At 40.9% G+C, this 24,153-nt stretch overlaps 1 protein-coding gene across 3 annotated transcripts in view; it reads left to right on the top strand.

The window, feature by feature from the left end:
* The window catches only part of Ndel1 (nudE neurodevelopment protein 1 like 1), a 55,540-nt gene extending 31,780 nt beyond the window's left edge, over positions 1-23,760 (top strand). For 2 of the 3 annotated variants that reach the window (XM_090349588.1, XM_090349587.1), the window contains exons 5-9: positions 1,164-1,300; positions 3,209-3,382; positions 7,211-7,302; positions 14,462-14,613; positions 22,503-23,760. In XM_090349588.1, coding sequence (XP_090205714.1) covers positions 1,164-1,300; positions 3,209-3,382; positions 7,211-7,302; positions 14,462-14,613; positions 22,503-22,596 — 649 coding nt within the window. In that variant the 3' untranslated portion in view covers positions 22,597-23,760. Of the gene's footprint in view, positions 1-1,163; positions 1,301-3,208; positions 3,383-7,210; positions 7,303-14,461; positions 14,614-19,103; positions 19,139-22,502 lie in introns of all 3 variants that reach the window. The other variant, XM_090349589.1, reaches the window with a different exon arrangement.
* Positions 23,761-24,153: the final 393 nt, after the last annotated feature.

Here is a 24,153-nt window from a genome sequence, read left to right as displayed (position 1 = left end):
AGTTTTTCTTTGAATTTTTTTCTTTTCTTTTATGCACTTTTTTTTTCCTTTGTGCCTCATGAATCCTTCCACCTTCCCTGTGTTCTTACTGCCTCACTTTCTGTAGTTTCTCAGTTTTAAACCTGGATGCTGCAGTTATGTCCTAGTGGATCTGTCTTTACATTTGTTTCCTTTTCATTTGCTTCTGTTTTAATACTGACTAGTGAATTTCCCAAAGTGCAGCTTTCATTACATTCCTGAATATCTAGCATTATGTCAATCACTTGAAAGTCACATGGTAAATATATTAAAGAAAGACTAATTAATTGTTCTGAATCCTTTCAAACGTTGTTCTTATTATTTTATAATTATTGGCCAGTATTTCTTTCTTTAATATATTTACCACATGACTCTCAAGTGATTGACATAATGCTGGGGTTGAGGATACTAGTCACTGGTCTTGGAGCTGACATTAAGAACATCATAAGAAATGTTTTAGTAAAAAGCATGTACAGTCTATGATAGGGCATAGAGGGAGAAGCAGCCAGAGCACCTGTGGAAATCAGGAAAGCCTTTCCAGGTGTTGGAGCCTAAGAGGAAGAGAGGTGGATCAGGTTAAGAAATAGGTGAAAAGTAGAGAGGCAAGAAGGTACTTGAAGTATTAATAGTTCATTTTGATTGACAAGTCTAGATTTAGTATTGCTGAATGTATTGAAACTGGTAAAGTTGTGAAAAAACATAAGCTGTGTTAGTCATTATAGGCAATTGGGAAGCTCTTTAAGAGTTTTTTTTTTTTTTTTCCCTGACCAAATGAGTAATACCAAATCTTGATTTGAGAAGATAATACTGAGGGATTGGAAGTAGGGGGATATGATGACCATTAAGGAAGAATTGATGCAGAAAATTGGGGCTAAAAGAGGAAATAAAGTTGAGAGACATTTTGGCAGGAACTGGTAAGATTGTAGATGGCATTCAAGAGTCCTAATCTGAAGTTGGGAATTTTATTTCTGTAGCAAATAGCACCTAGTGGGAGGGACACTCCATTGTTGAATGGGGTGAGATCATTCTCTTTGAACTAGGTCAGGATGGCTATGTCAGGAATAGTAGATAAACTGTTTCATTTTTGTATTGGCAGTATACACATGTTATTTAATTCCTGGACTCTCAAATTTTTTTTTTTATAGAGCAACAATAGTTTCATTGGAAGACTTTGAACAAAGGCTAAATCAGGCCATTGAACGCAATGCATTTTTAGAGAGTGAGCTGGATGAAAAGGAATCTTTGTTGGTCTCTGTACAAAGGTTAAAGGATGAAGCAAGAGGTAAGATTTATAATTTAGAGAATACTTGCTGAAACCAAGCTACAGAAAGCTCAAGGACTGACTTCTTTTATATATACATACATACATACATATATATATATATATACTTTTTTTTTTTTTTTAATTTTTGCCAGTCCTGGGCTTGAGCTCAGGGCCTAAGCACTGTCCTTGGGCATTCTCAAGGCTAGAGCTTTATCACTTGAGCCACAGCACCATTTCTGGCTTTTTTCTATGTATGTGGAATGAAGGAATTGAACCTGGGTCTTCATGCATGCTAGGCAAGCACTCTACCACTAGGCCAAACTCCTGGCCCAACTTCTTTTATATATATATTTTTTTTGTTTTTAATTTTTTTTCTTTTTGCCAGTCCTGGGGCTTGAACTCAGGGCCTAGGCACTGTCCTTGGGCATTCTCAAGGCTAGAGCTTTATCACTTGAGCCACAGCACCATTTCTGACTTTTTTCTATGTATGTGGTGCCAAGGAATCAAACCCAGGTCTTCGTGCATGCTAGGCAAACACTCTACCACTAGGCTGAACTCCTGGCCCCTGTATGTGTATTTTGATTACTACTCCTGAAGCTTTTTTCCAGTCTGTTTTGACCCTTTTTTCCTCCCTATGCCTTTACTTATTTCTCCTAAGAGGATGATGTATTCCTCTGAAGAGCTTTCCTAATTTATGGATATGTAAAATATTAACATTCTATCTTATTTATGTTAGCATTACAGTCATCTTAACTGTTTTCAAATGTAGAAATGCTCACACTGTTGAATAATAGATCTCTAGAACTTGTTCATCTTGCAAAACTGAAACTATTAACCATTAGATGGCAGTTCTTTTCCCATACTCCCCATCTTCTGAAACCACAGTTCTGTATTTGTTTCTATGAATTTTGACTACTTTTGATACCTCATTTAAGTGGAATTTTGCAGTGTTTGTCTTTTTGTGTGATTAGTGTGTTTCGCTTTGCACAATATCCTGAAAGTTTATCTGTATTGTAATATGTGACACGATTGCTTTTAGAGACTGATGTGTTCCATGCATCTAATTCTATATTCATTCATTCATACATGAATATTTAGGTCTCCTACATCTCTTGGTTGTTCTGGATAGCAGTGCTAGAACACAGATCTTATTTTAATTTTCTTTTAATTTTTCTAAAGAGGGATAATTTTTTATCCTTTTAAACATAGGTTATATAATGTAGTTTAATTTGTAATTCTGAGTTAAAAGTTCAATATTTGAGAGTAAGAAAAAATGTAAACCGTTAGAAATAATTATTGTCCAAAGAGAATATTTCATAGTGGTAATCACAAATAACCACCAAAATAAGACTGCACTTCATTGATTTTTACAGTGATCCCCAAAAGTCATACTTTCAAAATGTGAAACAAATGAGTCAGTACAGAATATTTATTTATTTATTTTTGCCAGTCCTGGGGTTTGAACTCAGGGCCTGAGTGCTGTCCTTGAGCTTTCTCAAGGCTAGAGCTCTACCACTTGAGCAACAGCACTGTTTCTCGCTTTTTCTGTGTATGTGGTACTGAGGAATTGAGCCTGGGTCTTCGTGTATTCTAGGAAAGCCAAATTCCTGTTTTTGTAGCTAAAGGTTGATGCTCTACTATTTGAGCTATACCTCTGCATCTGAGTTGGTATAGAATGTTTATAGATTTCCTGGGAGTTCTATTTTGGTCTCTCTTCAACCCTCTTCTTTTTATGTATTTGAACATGATGATTGTCTCTGAGGTCATAGCATTTTTAAATTCCATTATCATTTGGAGTATAGAGTTGTCATTCCCCTTTTCCTTCCTTCCCAAGATAAAAATAGAATTTGGAGAATATGACTAGGACATTTTAGATTTGATATTGTTCCATTTAGAATCTTTACCTTTGCTTGCAACACTTTGCAGATTTAAGGCAAGAGCTGGCAGTCCGAGAAAGACAACAGGAAGTGACTCGAAAGTCTGCTCCTAGTTCTCCGACTCTAGACTGTGAAAAGATGGATTCTGCTGTCCAGGCTTCACTCTCCTTGCCAGCTACTCCTGTTGGCAAAGGAACAGAAAACAGTTTTCCTTCACCAAAAGGTTTGTCCTGCTTTATTACTTTTTTTTTTTTTTTTTTTTTTTGCCAGTCCCAGGGCTTGTACTTAGGCCTGAGCACGGTCCTTGGACTTTCTCAAGGCCTAGTGCTCTACCACTTGAGCCACAGCACCACTTCAGCCTTTTTCTATGTATGCAGTACTGAGGAATCAAACCTGGGTCTTTGTGCATGCTAGGCAAGCACTCTTAACACTAGACCAAACTCCTGGCCACTTTTTTTTTTTTTTATTGGTTGTGGAACTTGAACTCAGAGTCTGGGCACTAAGCTCTTTTTTTGCTCAAGGCTAGCATTCTACCACTTTGAGCCACAGTGCCACTTCTGGTTTTCTGGTGGCTAAGTGGAAATAGGAGTCTCATGGACTTTCCTGCTAGGGCTGGCTTTTGAACTGCGATCCTCAGATCTCAACCCCCCGAGTAGCTAGGATTATAGGCGTGAGCCACCAGCACCCAGTCATACTTTTTCTCTGAAGCTGTGTTAGATTATGTATTTAAAAGGGTGTTTTGTTTTGTTTTTGTTAAAGTGGAAGTTGCTCAAATTTAATGAGAAAATTACATTTTGAAAGTTAGTTTTAGGTTTAGAATGTGTTTCAGGGGTAAAGCCTTTGCCTACCATGAGCTAGGTTCTGGGTTTGATCCCTATCTGCCAAAAACAAAAGAGTTAAGCCTGGTGTCATTGCATTTAATCTAGGCACTGGTAGACTGCAGAAGGAACATGTGGGTTCAAGACTAGCCTTGGTTATATAGCAAAAAGAAGAAGAAAAAAGAAAAAGTTGGTTTTGTGCTATATGAAACAAGGAATTGTTCTTTTGGATCATTCTTACATATGTATGGAATTGAGGCTTAACATTTAATCTAGAAGAACCTCACTGAAATTTTAAAAAGTGGAAAAATTTAAAGAAAAGCATGTTTTATAACAGTACAAATTTTCCATGGGGGGGGGTGGGGCAAATGAGGTTAACCACTCCTGTGTTCTCTTTGATGATTTGACAGAGTGTAATTTTTCTATTTCCTTTATTGTTGTAAGCAATAAACTTAAGTTGTATGTAAATGAGGCAAACAAAAAAAGAAAAGCATGCTTTGGTTATGTCAGTAATACGTTTTTGCAGCTTGAGTTTTTTCCTTCTGTGAATGCCTGTGTGTTTGTGCATACCTCCTTGTCAGGCATCAGTTTTGGGATTATATAGTTTTTATTTCTTGCTTTTGCCGCTTCCTGTAGTGTGGGAAACTAGAAGCCATTAATGCACGAAGGCACAGAGAATGTCAGAATTCTTCCGAGGCACATAAGGCTGGCTCAGAGCCATGTGCCCTTTCTTCAGATGCTGCTCTCACATCCAAGGTTACATCAGGGAAGTGGATGGTGCCACAGTGACAAGGTTCCCCTTGCTGCCAACCCATGCGTTATGTAATCCATATAAGGAGAAAAATGAGTTCGAAGCCACTAGATAGAACCTTAGCATGTAATCCCCAAACCCTCAATTCCATTTGTTCAATGTTTGTAGCTTGCAGATGATATCCCAACTCCTCCCACTGTCCCTGCCTTCTTCCTCCCCAAACCAAAGCTGTCTATCCTCTGCCCTGCTCTGTATTAAAATACAGGCCTTATCAGTCAGTGTGATGTGTATGGGAAGGTTTGCTGTCCAGGCAGTCAGTACAATAAGTTCTCTGTATCCATGCCGCTCAGTACAGTATCTAGTAGCTACTTGTGACTATTTAAATTTATAGTCACTTACATGAAATAAAACACAGAATTCAATTTCTCAGTTTATTAGTGGAATTCCAGGTGCTAGCTTGAGACTTGTTATGTGGTGAAATTAGGTAAGATATGTGAAAGTATCGTATAATAATAAGGTACTAATAACTAATAGTAATATGTACTGTGGATACAGAGTAAGCAATATATAGAGTAGAGCAGTCATGAAAAGCTCTTGTTGTCAGTCTTTCAGAATATAAGTTTAAATAAATTATTGAAATCTGAGAATTAGCCATTTGACCTTTTTGCTTACAATTTTACAGCTTAGTTCTGAAAATGCTACTGATTGCAATACTCAAACTTATGGAGAGAGCTGAAGTAGTAGAGCTCTTTGTGTAGCAAGTTTGAGAGTTCAAACCTCAGTACTGTGAAAAAACAAAAACCAAGAAGATGATGGAAACTATTCTGGAACAGTAAATGTATGAGAATAGTAAAAAATCAGAAATAATAAGAAGGGTCTTTGTCTATTAAGTATCAAAAATGCATTTTGTGCTACAATAAAGTAGCATACTTATATATATTAAATTGTACCCAATTAATATGTACAAGTTTTGTGTTTTTAATCTATCAGTTAAAAATGAGCTTAAGTTGTGTAATTCTGGTGGAATAGAATAATTATTCTATGGAAATAAAATACATTCTCACAATGATTAAGGGCTTATTTTATTTTGGGTGGTACTGGGGTTTGAACTTGGGGCCTGGTAGTTGCCAAATGAGCCACTCTGCCAGTCATTTTTGCATTGATTATTTTTGAGAGAGGGTTTCACATAATACTGAGACAGGGCTGTCCTGCTGTTTATGCTTCCCTGTATAGCTGGAATGAATGGTGAGCACCACCACGCCCAGCTATTGTGCTTCCTCTAGAGGTGGGATGATAGGTGTATACTATTGAGACCATTGGTTGGGGTCTGGGCTGGTTTCAAACCATGATCCTTGATCTCTTACTCCCAAGTAGGTGGGGTTATAGTTGAACCAATACATTTAGCTAGGGAATATTTTATATTACTGAGATGGAGAAGCTACAAGTTCTTCTATAGAACAGAAGAGATAAATGTCATCCTGACATAAGAGAAAGTATATATATGAGAAAGGGTGAATATTCATCATATATAGAGCCTTGCAAAGTAAGAAAACCAAGTAGGAAAAGGTACAAAGAATAAAGATGATTTCCAGGAGAAATTGACTAGGTATTAAAGAGGTAAAACTTAAGAGTAACTACCAATGACTAAAAAAGGTTAATAAGTAATGTTATTCAGAGCATTGCTATGCAGATTGCTGATAACTGGTACAACTTTTTTTTTTTTTTTTGGTTGTTGGACTTGAACTCTGGGCCTGGGTATTGTCCCTGAGCTCTTCAGCTCAAGGCTACCACCCTACCTCTTGAGCCACAGTGCCACTTCTGGTTTTGTGGTATTTATTTGGAGATAAGAGTCTCATGGTCTTTAGTACCTGGCTGGCTTTGAACTGCAATCCTCAGAGCTCAGCTGGCTAGGATTACAGGCATGAGCTACTGAACTTGGCAAGGCACACAATTTTTCTTTCTTTTTTTTTTTTTTTTTTGCCAGTCCTGGGCATGAGCTCAGTGCCTGAGCACTGTCCCTGGATTTTCTCAAGGATAGGGCTCTACCACTTGAGCCACAGCACCACTTCTGGCTTTTTGCTACATCTGTGGTACCGAGGAATCAAACCCGGGTCTTCATGCATGCTAGGCAAGCACTCTACCAATAGGCCAAACTCCCGGCCCCAAGGCACACAATTTTTATGGTGCATTTTGGCAATATCTAAGATGAAAGAAAGAATGGCCTAATAGAGCAGTTCTGTTTTTAGGAATCTTGCCTTCAGAAGCACTGGTCCAGATGTGTTCCTGTTTAGTTGATAGCCTTAAGCCATCCAGGTTAAAACTTAAGTTATTTTGTAGCTATTGTATATTTTATCCATAATTGCACGTTTCATCTATAATGTAAAAGTTGATTTTGCATCGAGTATATCCTGCTTTGTAACATCACCAAGAAAACCCATAGTTTGCTGCTAATGTCATTCACTTTGCTTTTGTTTTTCTTTAGCGATACCAAATGGTTTTGGAACCAGTCCACTAACTCCTTCTGCTAGGATATCAGCCCTGAACATTGTGGGGGATCTCTTACGGAAAGTAGGGGTAAGCATTCAGTTACTTATTACTAGGTATTTCCACTGCTGAGGTGCCATTGAAATGAGGGAAGGGGAAAAGAATACTTTTCTGTGGTAAGAACTCCCAGGAAGCTGTGCAGTGCAGGCATCTAGTGTGAGCTGCCTGGGCTAGTGTTGGGGTAAACACCCCAGTGCTGGGCTGGTGGAGCTTCTGATGAGGGCCAAGCTGAGGCTAGTGGCACTAACTCTTCTCCATTGTTCCTTTAGCACAATGTCTCAGATACTTTCAGCTCTTTTTTTTTTTTTTTGCCAGTCCTGGGCTTGAACTCAGGGCCTGAGCAATGTCCTTGGACTTTCTCAAGGCTAGAGGTCTACCACTTGAGCCTCAGCACCACTTCCGGCTTTTCTCTGTGTATGTGGTACTGAGGAATCGAACCCAGGCCACTAGGCCAAACTCCCGGCCCACTTTCAGCTCTTCTAATCCTGGTCTTTGCCTGTCTCCTTCTTCCTGGTCCTTCTCTCATTTATTTTGTAGGGCACTAGCATTTAGTGCTTCTCTGTCTTAGTGCTCTTGGGCTACCTCATCTCCAGTGCCTTCTTCTTCTTGACTCTAGTCTCATATTCTAAAACAGTTTGACTTTTGAAATATTAGAATCTCTATTTTTCCCCTATTTTTTTTTTTTTTTTTGCCAGTCCTGGGCTTGAGCTCAGGGCCTGAGCACTGTCCTTGGACTTTCTCAAGGCTAGAGCTCTACCACTTGAGCCTCAGCACCACTTCCGGCTTTTTTCTATGTATGTGGTACATGAGGAATTGAACCCGGGTCTTTGTGCATGCTAGGCAAGCACTTTAACCACTAGGCCAAACTCCTGGCCCTTCCCCTATTTTCTTATTTGTGATAGCATCTTCTTTGTCCAGACTATAGTCTCCAAACTATAGTCTCAAGTGATTCTCTTGTCTACATATCTAGCTTCCTATTCAGCCTTTTACTGTTTACTATTTACTCTTTGACCTTATCAAGAGTCATGCCCTGTTTGTCTTTATCAGCCATTTTATTGTGTCCTATTGTGGTTTCAACTCCGGACCTTACATCACTAGGCAGGCACTTTGTCATTTGAATCACATCTCCATCTCTTTTATGCTTTAGTTACTTTTCAAATACAAGCTCATATGATCCTCCTACCTATGTCTCCCATGTAGTTGGGATTATGTTGTATCCTGTTCCACTTGTCTTATTTGTTGAGATGGAGACTTACAACTTTTTCCTTGAGCTGGTGTCAAATTTCAGTCATCCTGTGTCTGCTTCCCAAGTAACTGGGATTGTAGTCCTAAACCTGCATTTATCACTTTTCTCTTGTTTGCATTTCCTTTCTACTCCTCCACAATCCCACCAATCACATTTAAATCTTGGTGTTGATTGAAGAAGATTTATAATCTGAAACAACCAGAGAGGCTGAGTGACTGGAAACAGACTCATACAAATTCCTACCATTACTGTATAGTCAGCATTTCTACCTTCATGCCTTCTGTGTATCCCTCAAGTGACTGACTTTGCTTATTTAATGATTAACTCTTGTAATTTTCCACCATTCATTACTCCTTTACTTATTTCTGTGTGAGACATTTTTCCTAAAGCATGTACAAGTTGAAGTATACTTTAGCTGAAGAAGAATTGGAAATCTGAAGAGGAATTGGAAATCTAAGACACTGGGTCTATGTTTGCTTTTTCTGACCATGAGATTACTCCAAATCTTCACTTTCAACTTACTATAAAAAGTAATATGCATGAATGATTCATGCAGTGTGCATGCTAATTTTTCCTCACTGAAGATACTTCTAAAGTCGTATTTGTTGTGTGTATTTCTGTAACATAAAATGATGTGTCTTGATTTAATCAAGTTTAAGCAAGACAAAGATTTTGAGAGAGTTAACCTTTCAATTTTATTTTTGTTTTTTACATTTAGGTTTATAAATTTTAGTATACATGCATATGTTCATATACATATATACATGTTTATACAAATGTATGTCTTATGTGGGAGTAAGGATGGAATTCAGGGGCTAATGCATGCTAAGCTTGTGTTCTCCTACTGAGCTGCATCCTACTTTTGAGTAACTTTGTTTAAACTTCTGTGAATTTATTAACTAGCTGAACTCCTTCTCTCTTCCTACCTTTCTGCCTCTCTAGATGTGTGCATGTGTGCATGCTGGTACCAGAGCTTAAACTTGGTTATGCTCTAGCTTAGCTTTTTTTGTGGGGGAGGGGGGCTCATAGCTGTTGGTCTACTAGTTAAGCCATTCCTCCACTTCCAGCTTTTTGCTAGTTAGTCAAAAGATAAGAGACTCATGGATTTGTCTGCCCTGGATGACTTTGAACCATGTTCCTCAGATCTTAGCCACTGAAGTAATGAGGCTTATAGGCTTGAGTGTCTAGCCTGCTATCCTTTTTTTTTTTTCTTTTCTTTTTTTGGTTGTGGGGCTTGAGTTCAGGGTCTGGGTACTTCCCTTAGCTTTTTTGCTCAAGGCTATAGTGCTCTACCACTTTGAGCCTCAGCTCCAATTCTGGTTTTCTTGTGGTTAACTGTCAATAAAAGTTTCATGGACTTTCTTGCCAGGGCTGGCTTTGAATTGGAATCCACAGATTTCAGCCTTCTTAGTAACTAGAATTACAAATGTGAGCCACCAGCCTATTGTCCCCTTTTAAGGGACATTTAGTTGGTTCTGAAATTGAAGATTAGTCACACAGAATTTACTGTATGATGTCCATATAAATATTATCACAAAGATCACAGGAGAGGAGGGCCTGGGCTCTATATTTATCCCATTTAACAAGTATTTCAACATCTCATTCTTTAACTGTCAGTCTTAAGTCATGTTTTTGTCATAGCTAACTTACACTGCTTCCTGTTTTCCTAACATTTAAAATGTCTGCTTTTGTTGAGGTAGAAGAAACACACTTCCGCTGTTTATCTTCCAGCTTTTCCTTCCTGCTCTTTGCCAAATGCCCTGACATCCCTTTAGGGCGGCTGCACATTCTTATGCTTGAATTTCTCCTCACTACACTGTCTCTTGACTTGGTGTCAGTTCTAGATAACTTCTTTGCTTTAGTACTTTAATTTATTCAGAGGTAGTGGAGTTCTCACAAAGTTTGTCCATTCCACTGTCTAAGATGTCCCCAAGACTTGATGTGCTGTACCCACCAGCACTCAATATTCTGTGCATAGTTTATTTTCTAATTCTGTGCCTTTGTTGACTTGAACTGGAAGTCTCTTCCCAGGGCAAAACCAAGTCCATCTGGTTTAAATTTACTTGATTTCCTCTGTTATCTTCTGGTATTATGCTCTGCTTTTTGTTGTTGTTGTTTACTGTTACTGGGCCTTAAACTTAGGGGCCTCATTCTTTCAATTGGCTTTCTCACTTAAGGTGTGACTCTACTACTTGAGCCACACTTCTAGCTTTTTCCTGGTCAGTTAGAGATAAGAGCCTCTAGCATTGTCTGCCAGGCAGGCTTTGAACCTTGATCCTTAGATCTCAGCCTCCTGAATTGCTAGGATTACTAGTATAAGATATTGATGCCTGGCTTTTTTGTTTTAAATGTACAAAACAAAAAAAACAATTGTTTTGTTTTATGCTACCTTTCTCTTTAACTATTGTTCTCTCACCCTCTTACAGTCAGGCCTTTTGAAATCCTGCATATGTTTATTATTAGTATTTTGACTGTACATGTAAACCTCAGGTATTCCAGCCCCAGCTCTACTCCCTATTGCAAACACTAAAAGTGCTTACTGGTGATCTCAGTGCTGACAGATCCAGTGTGTGCTGTCCTCATTTTTTTTGAAACATTCAACACCAACCGGTTTTTTCTCTTGAGTTTTCCTTTCTTCTGCATCCCTGATACTGTTTCAGGGATGATCCCACTTTCTGCCCATTCCTCTTCATCTTTTTCTCTGCCCATTCTTTCACTGTTGGTTTGCCAAGAGTTTGTCCTTGCTTTTTCTGATCTTTCATTCACAGCCATGGTTTTATCTATCGCTGGGTGTGGATAGCTTCCAAATCTTAAATTGTAGACGTCCCCTTCCCCTTGAAAAGGCCTAGTGATGCAACAAATCAAAGAAAGTCTGGATAAGTGGGACTGCATTATACTGCAGAGCTTCTGTGAGGCAAAGGACATAGCTAGCAAACTAACTAGAAAGCCTACAGAGTGGGAGAAGATCTTCACTAACCATACAACAGACAAAGGCTTCATATCTAAAATATATCAACAGCTAAAAAAATGGAATCATTCTAAAACTAATTTCCAAAGAAACAACCATCCCATTAAAAGATGGGCCAAAGATTTAAAGAGAGTCTTCTCTGAAGAAGAAATAAGAATGGCCATAAAACCAAGACGGGTGGGGAGTGTGTGGGGGGAGGGATACGGGTACCAAGACATGTGAAAGGGTATCAATGTATGTGAATTAATGCACCTTCTATCTGGCAAATATCATGTAACCCTTTTACTAATTACAATAAAAAAATTTATATAAAAAAAGAAAAAACAAAAAAACTGAAATGCTAAGGGACAGCACCCAAACCCAGAATCCAAGCCCAACAGCCAAAAACAGAAGAAAATACCATTTACAGCTTTCCTCTGTGAATAAAAAAAGTATAATAAACTTTAAAAAAAAAAAAAGAATGGCCATAGACACCTGAAGAAATGCTCGACATTTCTGGCCATAAAAGAAATGCAAATCAAAACAACTCTAAGATTCTACCTCACTCCAGTTAGAATGGCCAGGATCAAGAAATCTAATAACAACAGATGCTGGCGGGGATGTGGCCAGAAGAGATCACTACTACATTGTTGGTGGGAGTGCAAACCATTCTGGAAAGCAGGATTGCAGTTCCTCAAAAGACTAAACATTAACATAGAGCCTCCCCTATGACCCAGCAATCCCATCACTTGGCATTTACCCAGTCATCCAGAAACAAGGACATACTAAATCCACTATCACATCGATGTTCATTGTAGCACTATTTACCATAGCAAAGATGTGGAACCAACCCTGATGCCCCTCAGTTGATGAGTGGATTAACAAGATGTGGTATTTATACACAGTGGAATTCTATGCTGCTGTCAGAATGACATCGCTCCATTTGTAAGGAAATGGAAAGACTTAGAAAAAATCATATTTAGTGAAGTAAGCCAGACTCAAAGGAACATAGGCTCAGTGGTTTCCCTCATTTGTCATAATCAGTAGAAACCTTGGGTTCTCCTAGCAGAGATTTACAATAGAGCAAAATCTAGGTACACAAGGCCATATAGTATGACACTAAATGAAAGGACCTCCAGGATATAGAAACAAAAGCCATATAATGAGTGATTGTTGTCCTTAATGTACTATGTTATCTCTCATCTCTTTTGCTGTCCCTTGGTTACCTCATATTGTTACAGTATTTTACCTTGTTATCTGGTATATATGCTTATTTGGTTATTTGAAATAGGATAGGGAAGGGGGAAAACAAGACGAGGGGGGGTGGAGGAGGGAAATGGGGACCAAGACATGAGAAAGGGTACCAATGTTTGTGAAGTAATGCACCTTCTATCTTGTGAATATAATGTAACCCTTCTATTAATTACAATAAAAAGTATATGAAAAAAAAGAAGAAAAAAAAGGCCTAGTGATGGCACCTGTGTGTCTCTGAATCCTCAACTACAAATTTGTGCATGTCTTGGGGCAAAAGCTCACACAACATTTGAATGAATAGACCTAGTCTCTTTATGGAAATAAAGAGCTAGTGGTGCTCTGTTTATTGCAGTAATGCACCTTAAATGGTGCTCATTCAGAGCTTGTCCTGCAAGGTCATTACCTCCATTTGCTGGGATTTAAAAATATTTTCGTTTTTATTTTTATTTTACTGTGCCTGTCCTAGAACTCGAACTCAGGACCGGGGTGCTGTTCTTGAGCTCCTTTGCTTGAGGCTAGCACTCTACTGCTTGAGCCACAGTTCCACTTTTGGCCTTTTGGTGATTAAGTCTCACAGACTTTCCTGTCTGTGCTGGCTTTGAACCTCTGTCTTCAGATCAGCCTTTTGAGTAACTAGGATTATAGGCAGCCACCAGCACCAGCTCTTAAGTGTTGTTGTTGTTGTTTAATTGAAATATTGGAGGTAGGATGTCCAAATGATTTCTCCAAGTGAATTCTAATATTGTGGATAATGAAACCCACCTCCTTCCCCCTTGCTGTATTTGATTGGGTAAAGTATTAACGGGAAAGTGGGAGTTGGTGGTATCTGTGTGGGAACAGATGAGAAATGCCTATTTGTTGGGGAATTTGGCACTTGACAGTTGATACGGCAGGTGTAAAGTAAGAGCACTTGATTTACAGGTAAGTGCCTAAGGTCCAGGACTATTTGCAGGTCAATATTTAATTAGATAGAGTATCAGGTAAGCATTTTGAAGTGTGCTCTTAAAAAGAAAATGGCTTTTCATTTCAAATGATGGATTGTATATCTAGTCTGATGCAGTGGATAAAACAAGACTGAAGAACCTATAAAAAGAATTGGCTGCATTTAAAAACATTCTCAAATGAGGTTTTGGTCTACAAAATAAGTAATGGATGGTTGGTTTCTCCCTGCATCCCTAAAACACACACACACACACACACACACACACACACACACACACACACACACACACACACACACACACACACACACACACACACACACACACACACACACACACACACACACACACACACACACACACACACACACACACACACACACACACACACACACACACACAGTCTCCTTCTCCTCCCATCTCTCTCCCTGTCTTCCTTCTCCTCTTTCTCTCCTCCTCTTCTTCCCCCCAATCTTAGTAGGCTACAGCTTAACCACACTTCCACAAATAATAGATCTGGGATCTTTTTTATATCTACTCTTGTGACATCTTTCTTAGTTGTAAGGTGTGGATAATGTCTTATTCGGTAAATTGAGAGGAGTAGGTAAAATCTCTGAGCTCATTAGAAAGGGAGTCAGCATAAACATCCCTCTTGTAATTAGAACGCGGATTCATTATGGCTTATCTGCTGTTATCCATCTGGAAGGTAAGGGTTAAGGCTTGATATAGAAATGGTTTGAAATGCAGATTTTCCTGTAGCTACTGTTTTGACAATCAAATCATGTCTTTTTCCTTTCATAGGCTTTAGAATCCAAATTAGCAGCTTGCAGGAATTTTGCAAAGGACCAAGCATCACGAAAATCCTATATTTCAGGGAACGTTAACTGTGGGGTGATGACTAGCAATGGCACAAAGTTCTCTCGATCAGGACACACGTCCTTCTTTGACAAAGGGTAAGTACTGGACTTTCCGGGTGATTACTTTTGGACTAGTAACACTACCAATTATTAGGTTAGATTATTGAAGTCTTTTTTTTTTTTGCCAGTCCTGGGGCTTGAACTCAGGGCCTGAACACTGTCCTTGGGATGTCTCAAGGCTAGAGCTCTACCACTTGAGCCACAGCACCACTTCTGGCTTTGTGTATGTGGTACCGAGGAATCAAATCCCGGTCTTCGTGCTGCTAGGCAAGCATTCTACCACTAGGCCAAACTCCTGGCCCCTAGATTAGTGAAGTCTTAAGAAAGTAAACTCTAGTTTGATAAATTTTCCTGAAGCTTGTTCTCATTCAGTCTCATTTATTTATTGTAAGTTGTGATGCTTGAACTGTTTCCCTGAGGGCTTTGAGTCACTTTGAGCCATAGCGCCATTTCCAGTTTTCTGGTGGTTCACTGGAGATAAGAGACTCATGGACTTTCCTGCCTAGGCTGGCCTTGAACCTTGATCTTCACATCTCAGCCTCCTGAGTAGCTAGGATTAGGTATGAGCCATTAGGTATGTGCCTGGCGCATTTAAAGCTTAAGAGGCAGAGATCTGCTATTGTCCTTGGGTCTCTGTGGAGTCTGTTGCCCTGGGCATCTGGAGTCTGTGGCTTCTATCATGGGAGCAGACTCTTGAAAGGCAGTAGTGCTGGGCCTGGGAGAGTCTCAGGGCTTTGGTGAGGCCCTCTTCTCCAGGGACACTGTTCTCTTGGGAGACTTTGTCAGCAGATTTTTTTTTTTTTTTTGCCAGTCCTGGGCTTGAGCTCAGGGCCTAAGCACTGTCCTTGGACTTTCTCAAGGCTAGCACTCTACAACTTGAGCCTCAGCACCACTTCCAGCTTTTTGCTATGTATGTGGGGTACCGAGGAATCGAACCCGGGTCTTCATGCATGCTAGGCAAGCACACTACCACTAGGCCAAACTCCCAGCCCAGCAGATTTTTTTTTAAAGATTATTTATATGGAATTATGTACAGTATATGTAAACTACAGAAAATTTTTTGTCTGAAAAATTTACAAAAATATAAAGCCCTTGAAGTATTTAGACTCTGGATTAAATACAGTTGAGAAGTGGGATAAACTTATGGAGGAAGTGAAAGCTTTTTGTGAGGATTGAAATAAAATTTTTTTTAAAATAGGGGCTCTGAGTTTGGCCTAGGGGTAGAGTGCTTGCCAAGCATACTCAAAGACCCAGATTCAATAAATTGGTACCATATACATAAAAAACCAAAGTGGTACTGTGGCTCAAGTGATACATCTTTTGCCTTGAAATAGCCCAAGGACAGTGCTCAGGCTATGAGTTCAAGCTCCAAGACTGACAAAACAAAAAAACAAAAACGAAAGTTTTAAGATAGAGCAGTGGTATGTTCTTAATGTAGACTATTTCATTTGGTATGGAAGTATGTGAACTAGAAAGTAGCTCTTCTGCCTTCACAGTTTTTTGCATTCTTAAGAGTTACTCTTAAGTATATAAAGTCATATTTAATGCACTACTGTAAACTTTTTTTTTGCAATATACTTAAAATATTGCTCTGCCACAGTGTCATGACTTACTTTCCCAGTCTCTAAGTTAGAACATCCTACCTGATTTTTATTTATTTATATTTATTTATTTTTTTTGGCCAGTCCTGGGCTTGGGTTCAGGGCTTGAGCACTGTCCTTGGACTTTCACAAGGCTAGCACTCTACCACTTGAGCCTCCACACCACTTCCGGCTTTTTGCTATGTATGTGGGGTATCGAGGAATCGAACCTGGGTCTTTGTGCATGCTAGGCAAGCACTCTACCACTAGGCCAAACTCCCGGCCCCCTGATTTTTATTTTTATTTTTTTTGGGGGGGGTTAATATCTTTTTTTACTGTAATTAGTAAAAGGGTTACATGATATTTGCCAGGTAGAAGGTGCATTAATTCTCGTACATTGATACCCTTTCACATGTCTTGGTACCCATTTCCCTCCCCCCCCACACCCCCCCCACTGATTTTTATTTTTAATAGTGTATAACTATTCTCTTGTTATAGGCATGATTGTGTGTGTGTGTGTGTGTGTGTGTGTGTGTGTGTGTGTGTGTGTGTGTGCACTCAGTGTCTGAATGCTGTCCCTCAGCTTTTTCTCTCAAGGCTGGTATTCTTTTTTTTTTTTTTGCCAGTCCTGGGCTTGAGCTCAGGGCCTGAGCACTGTCCTTGGACTTTCTCAAGGCTAGAGCTCTACCACTTGAGCCTCAGCACCACTCCAGCTTTTTTCTATGCATGTGGTACCAAGAATCGAACCCAGGTCTTCGTGAATGTTAGGCAAGCACTCTACCACTAGGGCAAACTCCTGGCCCCTCAAGGCTGGTATTCTATCACTCAAACAACACCCTTTACTTTGGGCTTTCTGCTGGTTAACTGGAGATGAGTTTCATGGACTTTCCTGCCTTGCCTGACTTTGACCCACACTCTTCTTATGACTGAGTAGCTAGAATTACAGGTGTGAGCCATCAGCGCCTGGCGCTGTCTCATTGCAGGGAAGTGGTTAGGACTTGTGATCTGGGGATGCTGATTGTGCTACTTTAGGTTGTTATTACTGGACTAGCAACTGAGGCACCCAGGATCTCTTGCCATCTCTGTCTTGTGAGTCACAAAGGCAGTTCTTTCTTGTTTTTCTGTATAAACAATGCCAGACAATTACAGAAAATTTCACAATATCTTAAAAAACTCATGGGTTTTTTTTTTTTTGTGGTCCTCTCTGATTATGGTTTGGAAGGACCTAATGTCTGTACAGTTCACTCTTACAAAGTGTGTCTTATTATCTCTCCCGATAGTGGTAAGTTCTGGTTCATTTTGGTACCTTAAGATACTTCTATCCTGAAATATACACTTTTCAGTGAAGATAATCTATTAAAAACACATTTTATACATTCATTGTATAAAATAGAATTTTAATCTTTGGGGTTCTTCAGGTGGGATAAGTATAAAATTAATTTTCTGTAGGCTTACGAGTTTCAGGCAAACTTGGCAGTGTTCCTATTTTTGTACATGGAAAGTGAGTAGTGGCACATAGAATGGGTAATTATTTCTTCATCAGAGTAACCTTATCCCACAAATGATGCATAGAAAATTTAGGGGAAATCTTCAGGAGCATTGGAAACTGTGTATTTTTTTCCCTGAAACTTGTCTTTGCTTTCAGTAGAGCAGTTGTTAGTCTAGCTCTACAATCTCATTTCTTGGTAGGACTCAGGCATATTGTGACATGAGAAAAGGCATGGACTAGACTTCTTGAGCAGGAGCCTTTGTGCATGGAATGTGCTTCCGATGGTCATCACCAGTGCTATCCACTGGGGCTCATTGCGCATGTCTCCCATCTGCCTCCCATTAGAGGGCAGGTGTGGCCCAGAAACACACCTGCTGTTGGGGATGGCGGAGAGGACTCAGGGTAGACTGAAACCAGAGTAGCCTTGGGCTCTCTGCCTGAAGCCCTTCTACAGGTAGCTGAGAGGTAGGGCAGCCAGAATTTTTGAACTGATCTGCAAAAAAATGCATCCTGATAGAACCAGGTATTTGGGATTGGTTTTCATTTGTAAAAATTGAATGTTGTATTGTTTCTACCAAGAATGGAATATGCTTATACTGAGTGGCCTTTGCCCCAAGTGTTTAGCTTATTATCTGACAGTGCATTCTGTATGCACACTGTCAACAGTAACCTGCTGCTGTTGCTGGAGGAATCTTTCTAGCTGCCATATTCCCGAGGAAGTTTTGTTGTGGGTTCATGATGCTTCTGCTTCCTTGTTGCTTTTCTTTTCTCCCATCTTTCTTCTGGTTTGCTTGGCTTTTTACTTCTGGCCTTTCTTTTGCTCACTTTTCAAAAAGAAAAGGGCAACTAGCTCCATCCTTAGATCCATGATTAAATTTGTCTGGTTAAAAAAAAAAAAGCAGCCAGTCTTTGTGGGAATGTGGAAGGTGGGCTGGTCATTTCAGCATGCCTCACCCCTCTCTACTGAAGAGGTGCTGGCAGCTCCATCACTAGCTTACTTGTGTGGAGTGAGCATGCCCCTCCACCTTCATCTCCCATAGCCTTCGCACTCAGCAAAGCCTTACATGTAAAACTCCTAAACCAGAGGTGGGGCTTTATAAGATTAAGTTCCAGTTGTTTGAGGGCTTCTTGGAGCTAAGATTTTACACACTGCTAGTCCCTCAAAGGCTGTTTTTCTACTTATACATATTCCTCCTGCCACTCACAACTGTGCTGTTTATGTCCCCTAAAAGTGTAGAGTTCATGTGTGATATGGTCCCTTGAGTCTGCTGTGAGATTAGCATTCTTTTTTTTTTTTTCCTCCACAACTTCAGCTTTTATTGTATCACTTGCTCTACTTTGGCAAGCTAGTCTTATTTCCTTCAGGTGGTGTGGAGGTGGGCATGGACTAATTTTAAGGCATGATGTGAAAATATTATTTGTATTACTGTTTAACATTCTTTCCTTTTTTTTATTAGGCAAGAAAAAGTCATATTTCCCACGTTGTTCATGGGTAACTGAATGTTTGCTGTGCTTTCTTCCTCTCTTTCTTAATCATGGTGTGGAAGACACATTAACCAATTGGTTTTACTAACTGCTTGGGCTGACTCAGCTTTAACTGACTTACAGACCATGAGTGAGCCTCTGAGATCCTGCCCCCTTTCACTACCATGACTGTCAGTTCAGCCGTCCCAAACCACTCTTCATCAATTGTTAGGGTGATGACATTTGCCCCATGTCATAGCTTCTTGGGAGGTTGGGTAAGGCCAGATTAGTTTGAGCCCAGGAGTTCAGGGTCAGCTTTGAGCCTGGAGAAACCCTGCCTCAACAGAACCAAATCAAGCAGTGCACTGGCTGGTTTCCCTAATTGCACTTCCCAGGTAGGGTAGGGTGATCTCTTAAGTCCAGAATGGGCTGATGGCCAGGCCTGAGGATCCAGTTTCAGTGGGGCTCCTTCTGTTCTCTGATTATTTTTGTTTTTGCAAGCCGGGTGCTAATGACAATAGACTCCCCTACCTCTGTGTTTGTTCTTGTATTCTTAGATTAAACTAGGATTAAACTGTAACGGGAGATGGGTCATGTGTAAGATCAGTTCTATGATTCAGAACTGCTTTTCAGTTAGCAAGCTCCTGCTCAGAGCTCGTATTTATCCTCCTGGGCTCTGCTGTCCTCCGCTCTTCTGAGTTGGTGAGCTGCCTTTGTTTCCTACTGCCCTCTCATGTGGGCTGACCTCCCTTCTTTGGTAGAGTTAGTTTTCTTCCTATCTCTGTTGTGATAGTTTTCCAGATTTCTGAATGCACATTGGCTCTTTTCCTCCATTCACTACTCCGGTTGCCATTTATAGTGGTTTTAGCACCTATTTCTTAAGAGCTGGAACCTCTGCTTTCCTTAACTAGATGAATTGCACAGGTTTGAATACTTCTGCATGCATAACTAATGTCCAGGGCTATCCCTCTGTTCCTGCCTCCACTCAGTCCTCTGAGACTGAGTGGTCCATGAGACTCTTTTACTGTTCTAGGTACATATGGAGGTGTTTCTTCTCTCACAGACCTTTCCCCACTTGAAAATCCCTCCTGTATGTCAGCTTTCTTCTCTCTCTGGCTTTAACGTCCCACTTCTTGATTCAGAAGAGTGCTAGGTGAGATCCTGGAAGGTGATAGTCCAAGTCCAGGGTTGCATCTGTATCTACACAGAGACCTACCTTACCTGCTTCCTGGGCATTCCTGACCATGCTGCTTATGGTCCCTTTCTATCACTGATCTGCACTGGGAGCTGAGGGCTGCTGATTGCCCTGGGTATCTGGAGGCAGGCTGTGGGCTTGACTCCCCCACCCAACAACTCACTGGGTGAGCTTGGATTACTGCCTGGGCCCTCCCTCATTTGTTTTTTTTTTAAGCTCTGCAACAATGGAGAACTTGATGTTCCTTAAAAGTGTATCTAATTTGAAAATACTACACCTGCAAGGGAGCCACGCAGTGCCAGCTGCTTTTGCACATCCCGTTGGACTAGGTGGCAGATTCTTGGCATCTGACAGTGCTCCTTCTCTGCTGAGATTTGAGGTTCTTTGCAGCACAGCTTCCTCTGCCATAGTGCTATGAGGCTGGACCATTGAGGCTAATGCTGCATGTGTAGTTCTGGAAGTTTCTAGAAGAGGTACTAGAGACTCTGGGGCTAGATTGATGAAGGATAAATAGGGCTTTGGAGCTTATTAGGTGATAACTTCAGCAGCAAGTAGGATGTGGCCCTGGCATATAGCCCTGAGAAATAAGGACAATTTAAAAGTTTTCAGATATGATGGGTTCAAATCCCTAAAGGAAAAGGGGAAATCTAGGTTGAACAAGCTGCAGCAGAGACAGATGACATAATACAGCTTCCTTCTCCATGCTCTTGGCCCTGATTTTATGTATGAAATGTGGACTGTGCTTACTTTCTTGGGATGTGAAATCTGTCTCTTCAAAGTATTATTTGCCAAGTATCTCTGCATGCTCATTTCTGTATATGATTATAGAACCATGGTTTGCTCAGCTTCCCTCTCTGTTTTTTTTTTTTTTTTTTTTTTTGAGGCTGTCATGAGTATTACCATGAGATAATACTCAGCTACTTGGGCCCCTTCATGACCAGCGGGGTGACAGTGACAGACAGGTTCTCCGTGTCTCCCAGACTGCTAATGCAACAGATTCTTGTAGGAAGATTACAGGCAGGAAGGCTGACACAGCCTCTCCTTCCTTCTCTCCCTTCCTGCTTCCTCTAACTATGCTGCCAGGTGTAGTGGCTGGGGCTTGCCATCTTGCTGGGTATGCATGGGGCTGAGCTGAAAAAACGCAAAACAACTCCTACCCATCTGTGTTGGCTTCCTAAGCAATTCTTAAAAAGTTATTTTTCTCTCTTATTAAGACATTTATGTATATTATAAGAGGTTTGGAAAAAAATAAATTACCAAGTATTAAGCAATTTACCCACAGTCCAGAGGGAAGAAAAGTAACTACTGTTAAGTTTTTCCTCCTGTGATACACACACATACGTTATTAACAATGTGTGTGTTTAAACATGTATGTAGATGTATACATATAGAAGCTGCATCCTATATTCATATACATGTGTGCATATCTTTGTGCATATATATCTAAACACTGTAGATATAGCTGCACAGTGACATCTATGTAGAGCTCTAGTATGGAATCCAGGATATGTGCTGTATACTTTTTTTCTTCATATCACTTGGATATACACAGTTGGGTAGCTGCTGCTTTTTTGATGTAACATTTTAGAACATTCTGAGTATTTTCCCATGCTGTTAAAAACTCTGTGGAATGTTTTTTTTTGGTGCCAGTCCTGAGGCTTGAACTCAGGGTTTGGGCATTGTCCCTGAGCTTCTTTTGTTTAAGGTCAGTGCTCTACCTTTTGAGCCACAGCTTGCTCTCTCTCTCTCTTTTTTAAAAGTAGTTTATCGGAGATAAGAGTCTCATGGACTTTCCTGCGTGGGTTGGCTTTGAACTGCCATCCTAGGTGTAAGCCACTGGCACCTGGATGGGATTTTTTTTTTTATGGTTGTTATTTATTACCATTTTGCTATACAATTTATTTAACTAGGTCCCTATGCCAGATATTTAGACTTGATCTATGGGAGAAAAATGCAAACGCTGCAGCTCTAGTAACCAGTGTGATGGCGTTGCTTAGTTGGTCAAGGTACCTCAGGACTGTGAACCTCTCCCAGTGCTTTCTGTGTAGCTACTCATTCCTGGGTGTTTGGGTTTCTGCTGTGGATCAGAAAGACAAATTACAGGAAGCAAATGAATTTGATTGTTGTTTGTAGAGTGATCTAAAATGATGGTTTCTCTTTTTCTTCCCCTTCCTCTCTGCTCTGGTCACTCCCACAGGGCAGTAAACGGCTTTGATCCAGCTCCTCCTCCTTCTGGTCTGGGCTCTTCGCGCCCCTCATCGGCACCGGGTATGCTGCCTCTCAGTGTGTGAGTGCCCAGCCTCCAGGTGGGGGCCCCTGCCCTCCTCCAACAGCCCAGGACACCCACACCTCGTCCTTGGTGCCTGGGCCCAGCCCTGTGCCCCTCCGTCTGCCTCCTCACAGTTGGCAGAGGGCAGGCTGCATGCCGTGGTGGCTGCTGGGCCCTGCCCAGCCCTAGGACTCTGTGCAATATCAATACTGGCTATTTTCTCTTCTTGCCGTAGTGCCGTTGGTTTCACATGATTGCACTTTTGTGGGTCACAAGGTGATACATGTGTGTATTACTTGGTCATTGGATGCGGAAGTACCCGTTCATCACATCTGCCTCATAGCCCCTACTCTGCTGTGCTGATAGGATTTAGTTGTTTAAGACATTACAGATCTTCTAGAACTTCTCCCCCAATCAGGTTGACAGGTGCCCTTCTAAGCTCCTACCCAAGCATCAAGTGCTCATAATCACGTGTCCCCCAGCTCCACCCCTGCCAATTGAGCCTGTTTCTGGCCAAGAGTCAGGAAGGTCACTGAATTCGGGAACATTGTCTGCACCTTCTCATTTTATGTAAGCAGTTTCCATTCCCTGGGATTGCCTCCCGAAGCGGCGAGATGCTGTTTGGGCTGCAGGTGGCAGCAGCCTCCAGGGCTGGGCGCGCCAGGCTAACCCTCCTGCTGCCACCTCCTCCTCTGCGTGCCTCAGACACAGGGGCAGTGGCAGCCACCTGCCCACCAGCTTTCCGGTCCTTCAGTTCAACGACATCTTCAGAGTATTTTTGTTTTCTCTTCTGAAGGTCTGTCCATTGCATCGGGGAAAGGTTGAGGGTCCTGGTTTGGGGGCTAGCCCATGCCAGCTTCTGGGGGCTAGCCCATGCCAGCTTCTGGGGGCAGACTGACCAAAAGTGGTTGTCCCTTGCATCCTTTGATTGCTCTCATGCTGCACTTACTGTTTACATTTGTTTTATTGTACATAGGTTTGTAAACATTATTGCCTAAGATATTTGTATATAACTTGGGCTTTGTAGCTTTTATTTATTCAGAACTCATATGGCATGTTAATGACTAATGATGGTGTCCTACTTTGGGCAGCTGTATAGGATCATCATGTGGCTAAAAAAACAAAATACTTCCCCCTCCAAAAGAAAATCTTTTAATGTGTAAACAATAAATTTCACAGAAAATAATGATTGAAGTTGCTTTATTGGGTCTCTGCCATCCTGAAAGGAGCTTGAGCATACACAGTGTCTCCTTCGACTTGTGGTAGGATGGCAGCTGAGGAGTGGGGCGAGATTCAGGTGGTCATGGCAGATGGCTTATGCACTGAGCAGGCGTGTGTGTGCCAATCTGTGAGACATGTGTTTTCAGCGTTGTATGAAGCATAGCTTTGTTTAGCCCAAGCCTATGCAAAAGCCTGGAGAAAGAACCAGGACTTGAAGGGAGCTTCCAGGCCAGGGGGACTTAACAGATGGGGAGCTGGTCCCCTAGCTGTGCTGTGGGATTTGAGTTCACATAGAGCTGAGCTTCTCTCATGTTGCTTTCCTGCAAATGAGAGATGACAAGTGCCAAGACACCAGTGG

This window comes from Megascapheus bottae, chromosome 17, assembly GCF_031878675.1.
Source record: "Megascapheus bottae isolate mThoBot1 chromosome 17, mThoBot2.hap1, whole genome shotgun sequence".
In the NCBI taxonomy this organism is placed as follows: domain Eukaryota; kingdom Metazoa; phylum Chordata; class Mammalia; order Rodentia; family Geomyidae; genus Megascapheus; species Megascapheus bottae.
Note: the sequence above shows the minus strand (reverse complement) of the source record. Positions and strands in the feature narration are given on the sequence as shown.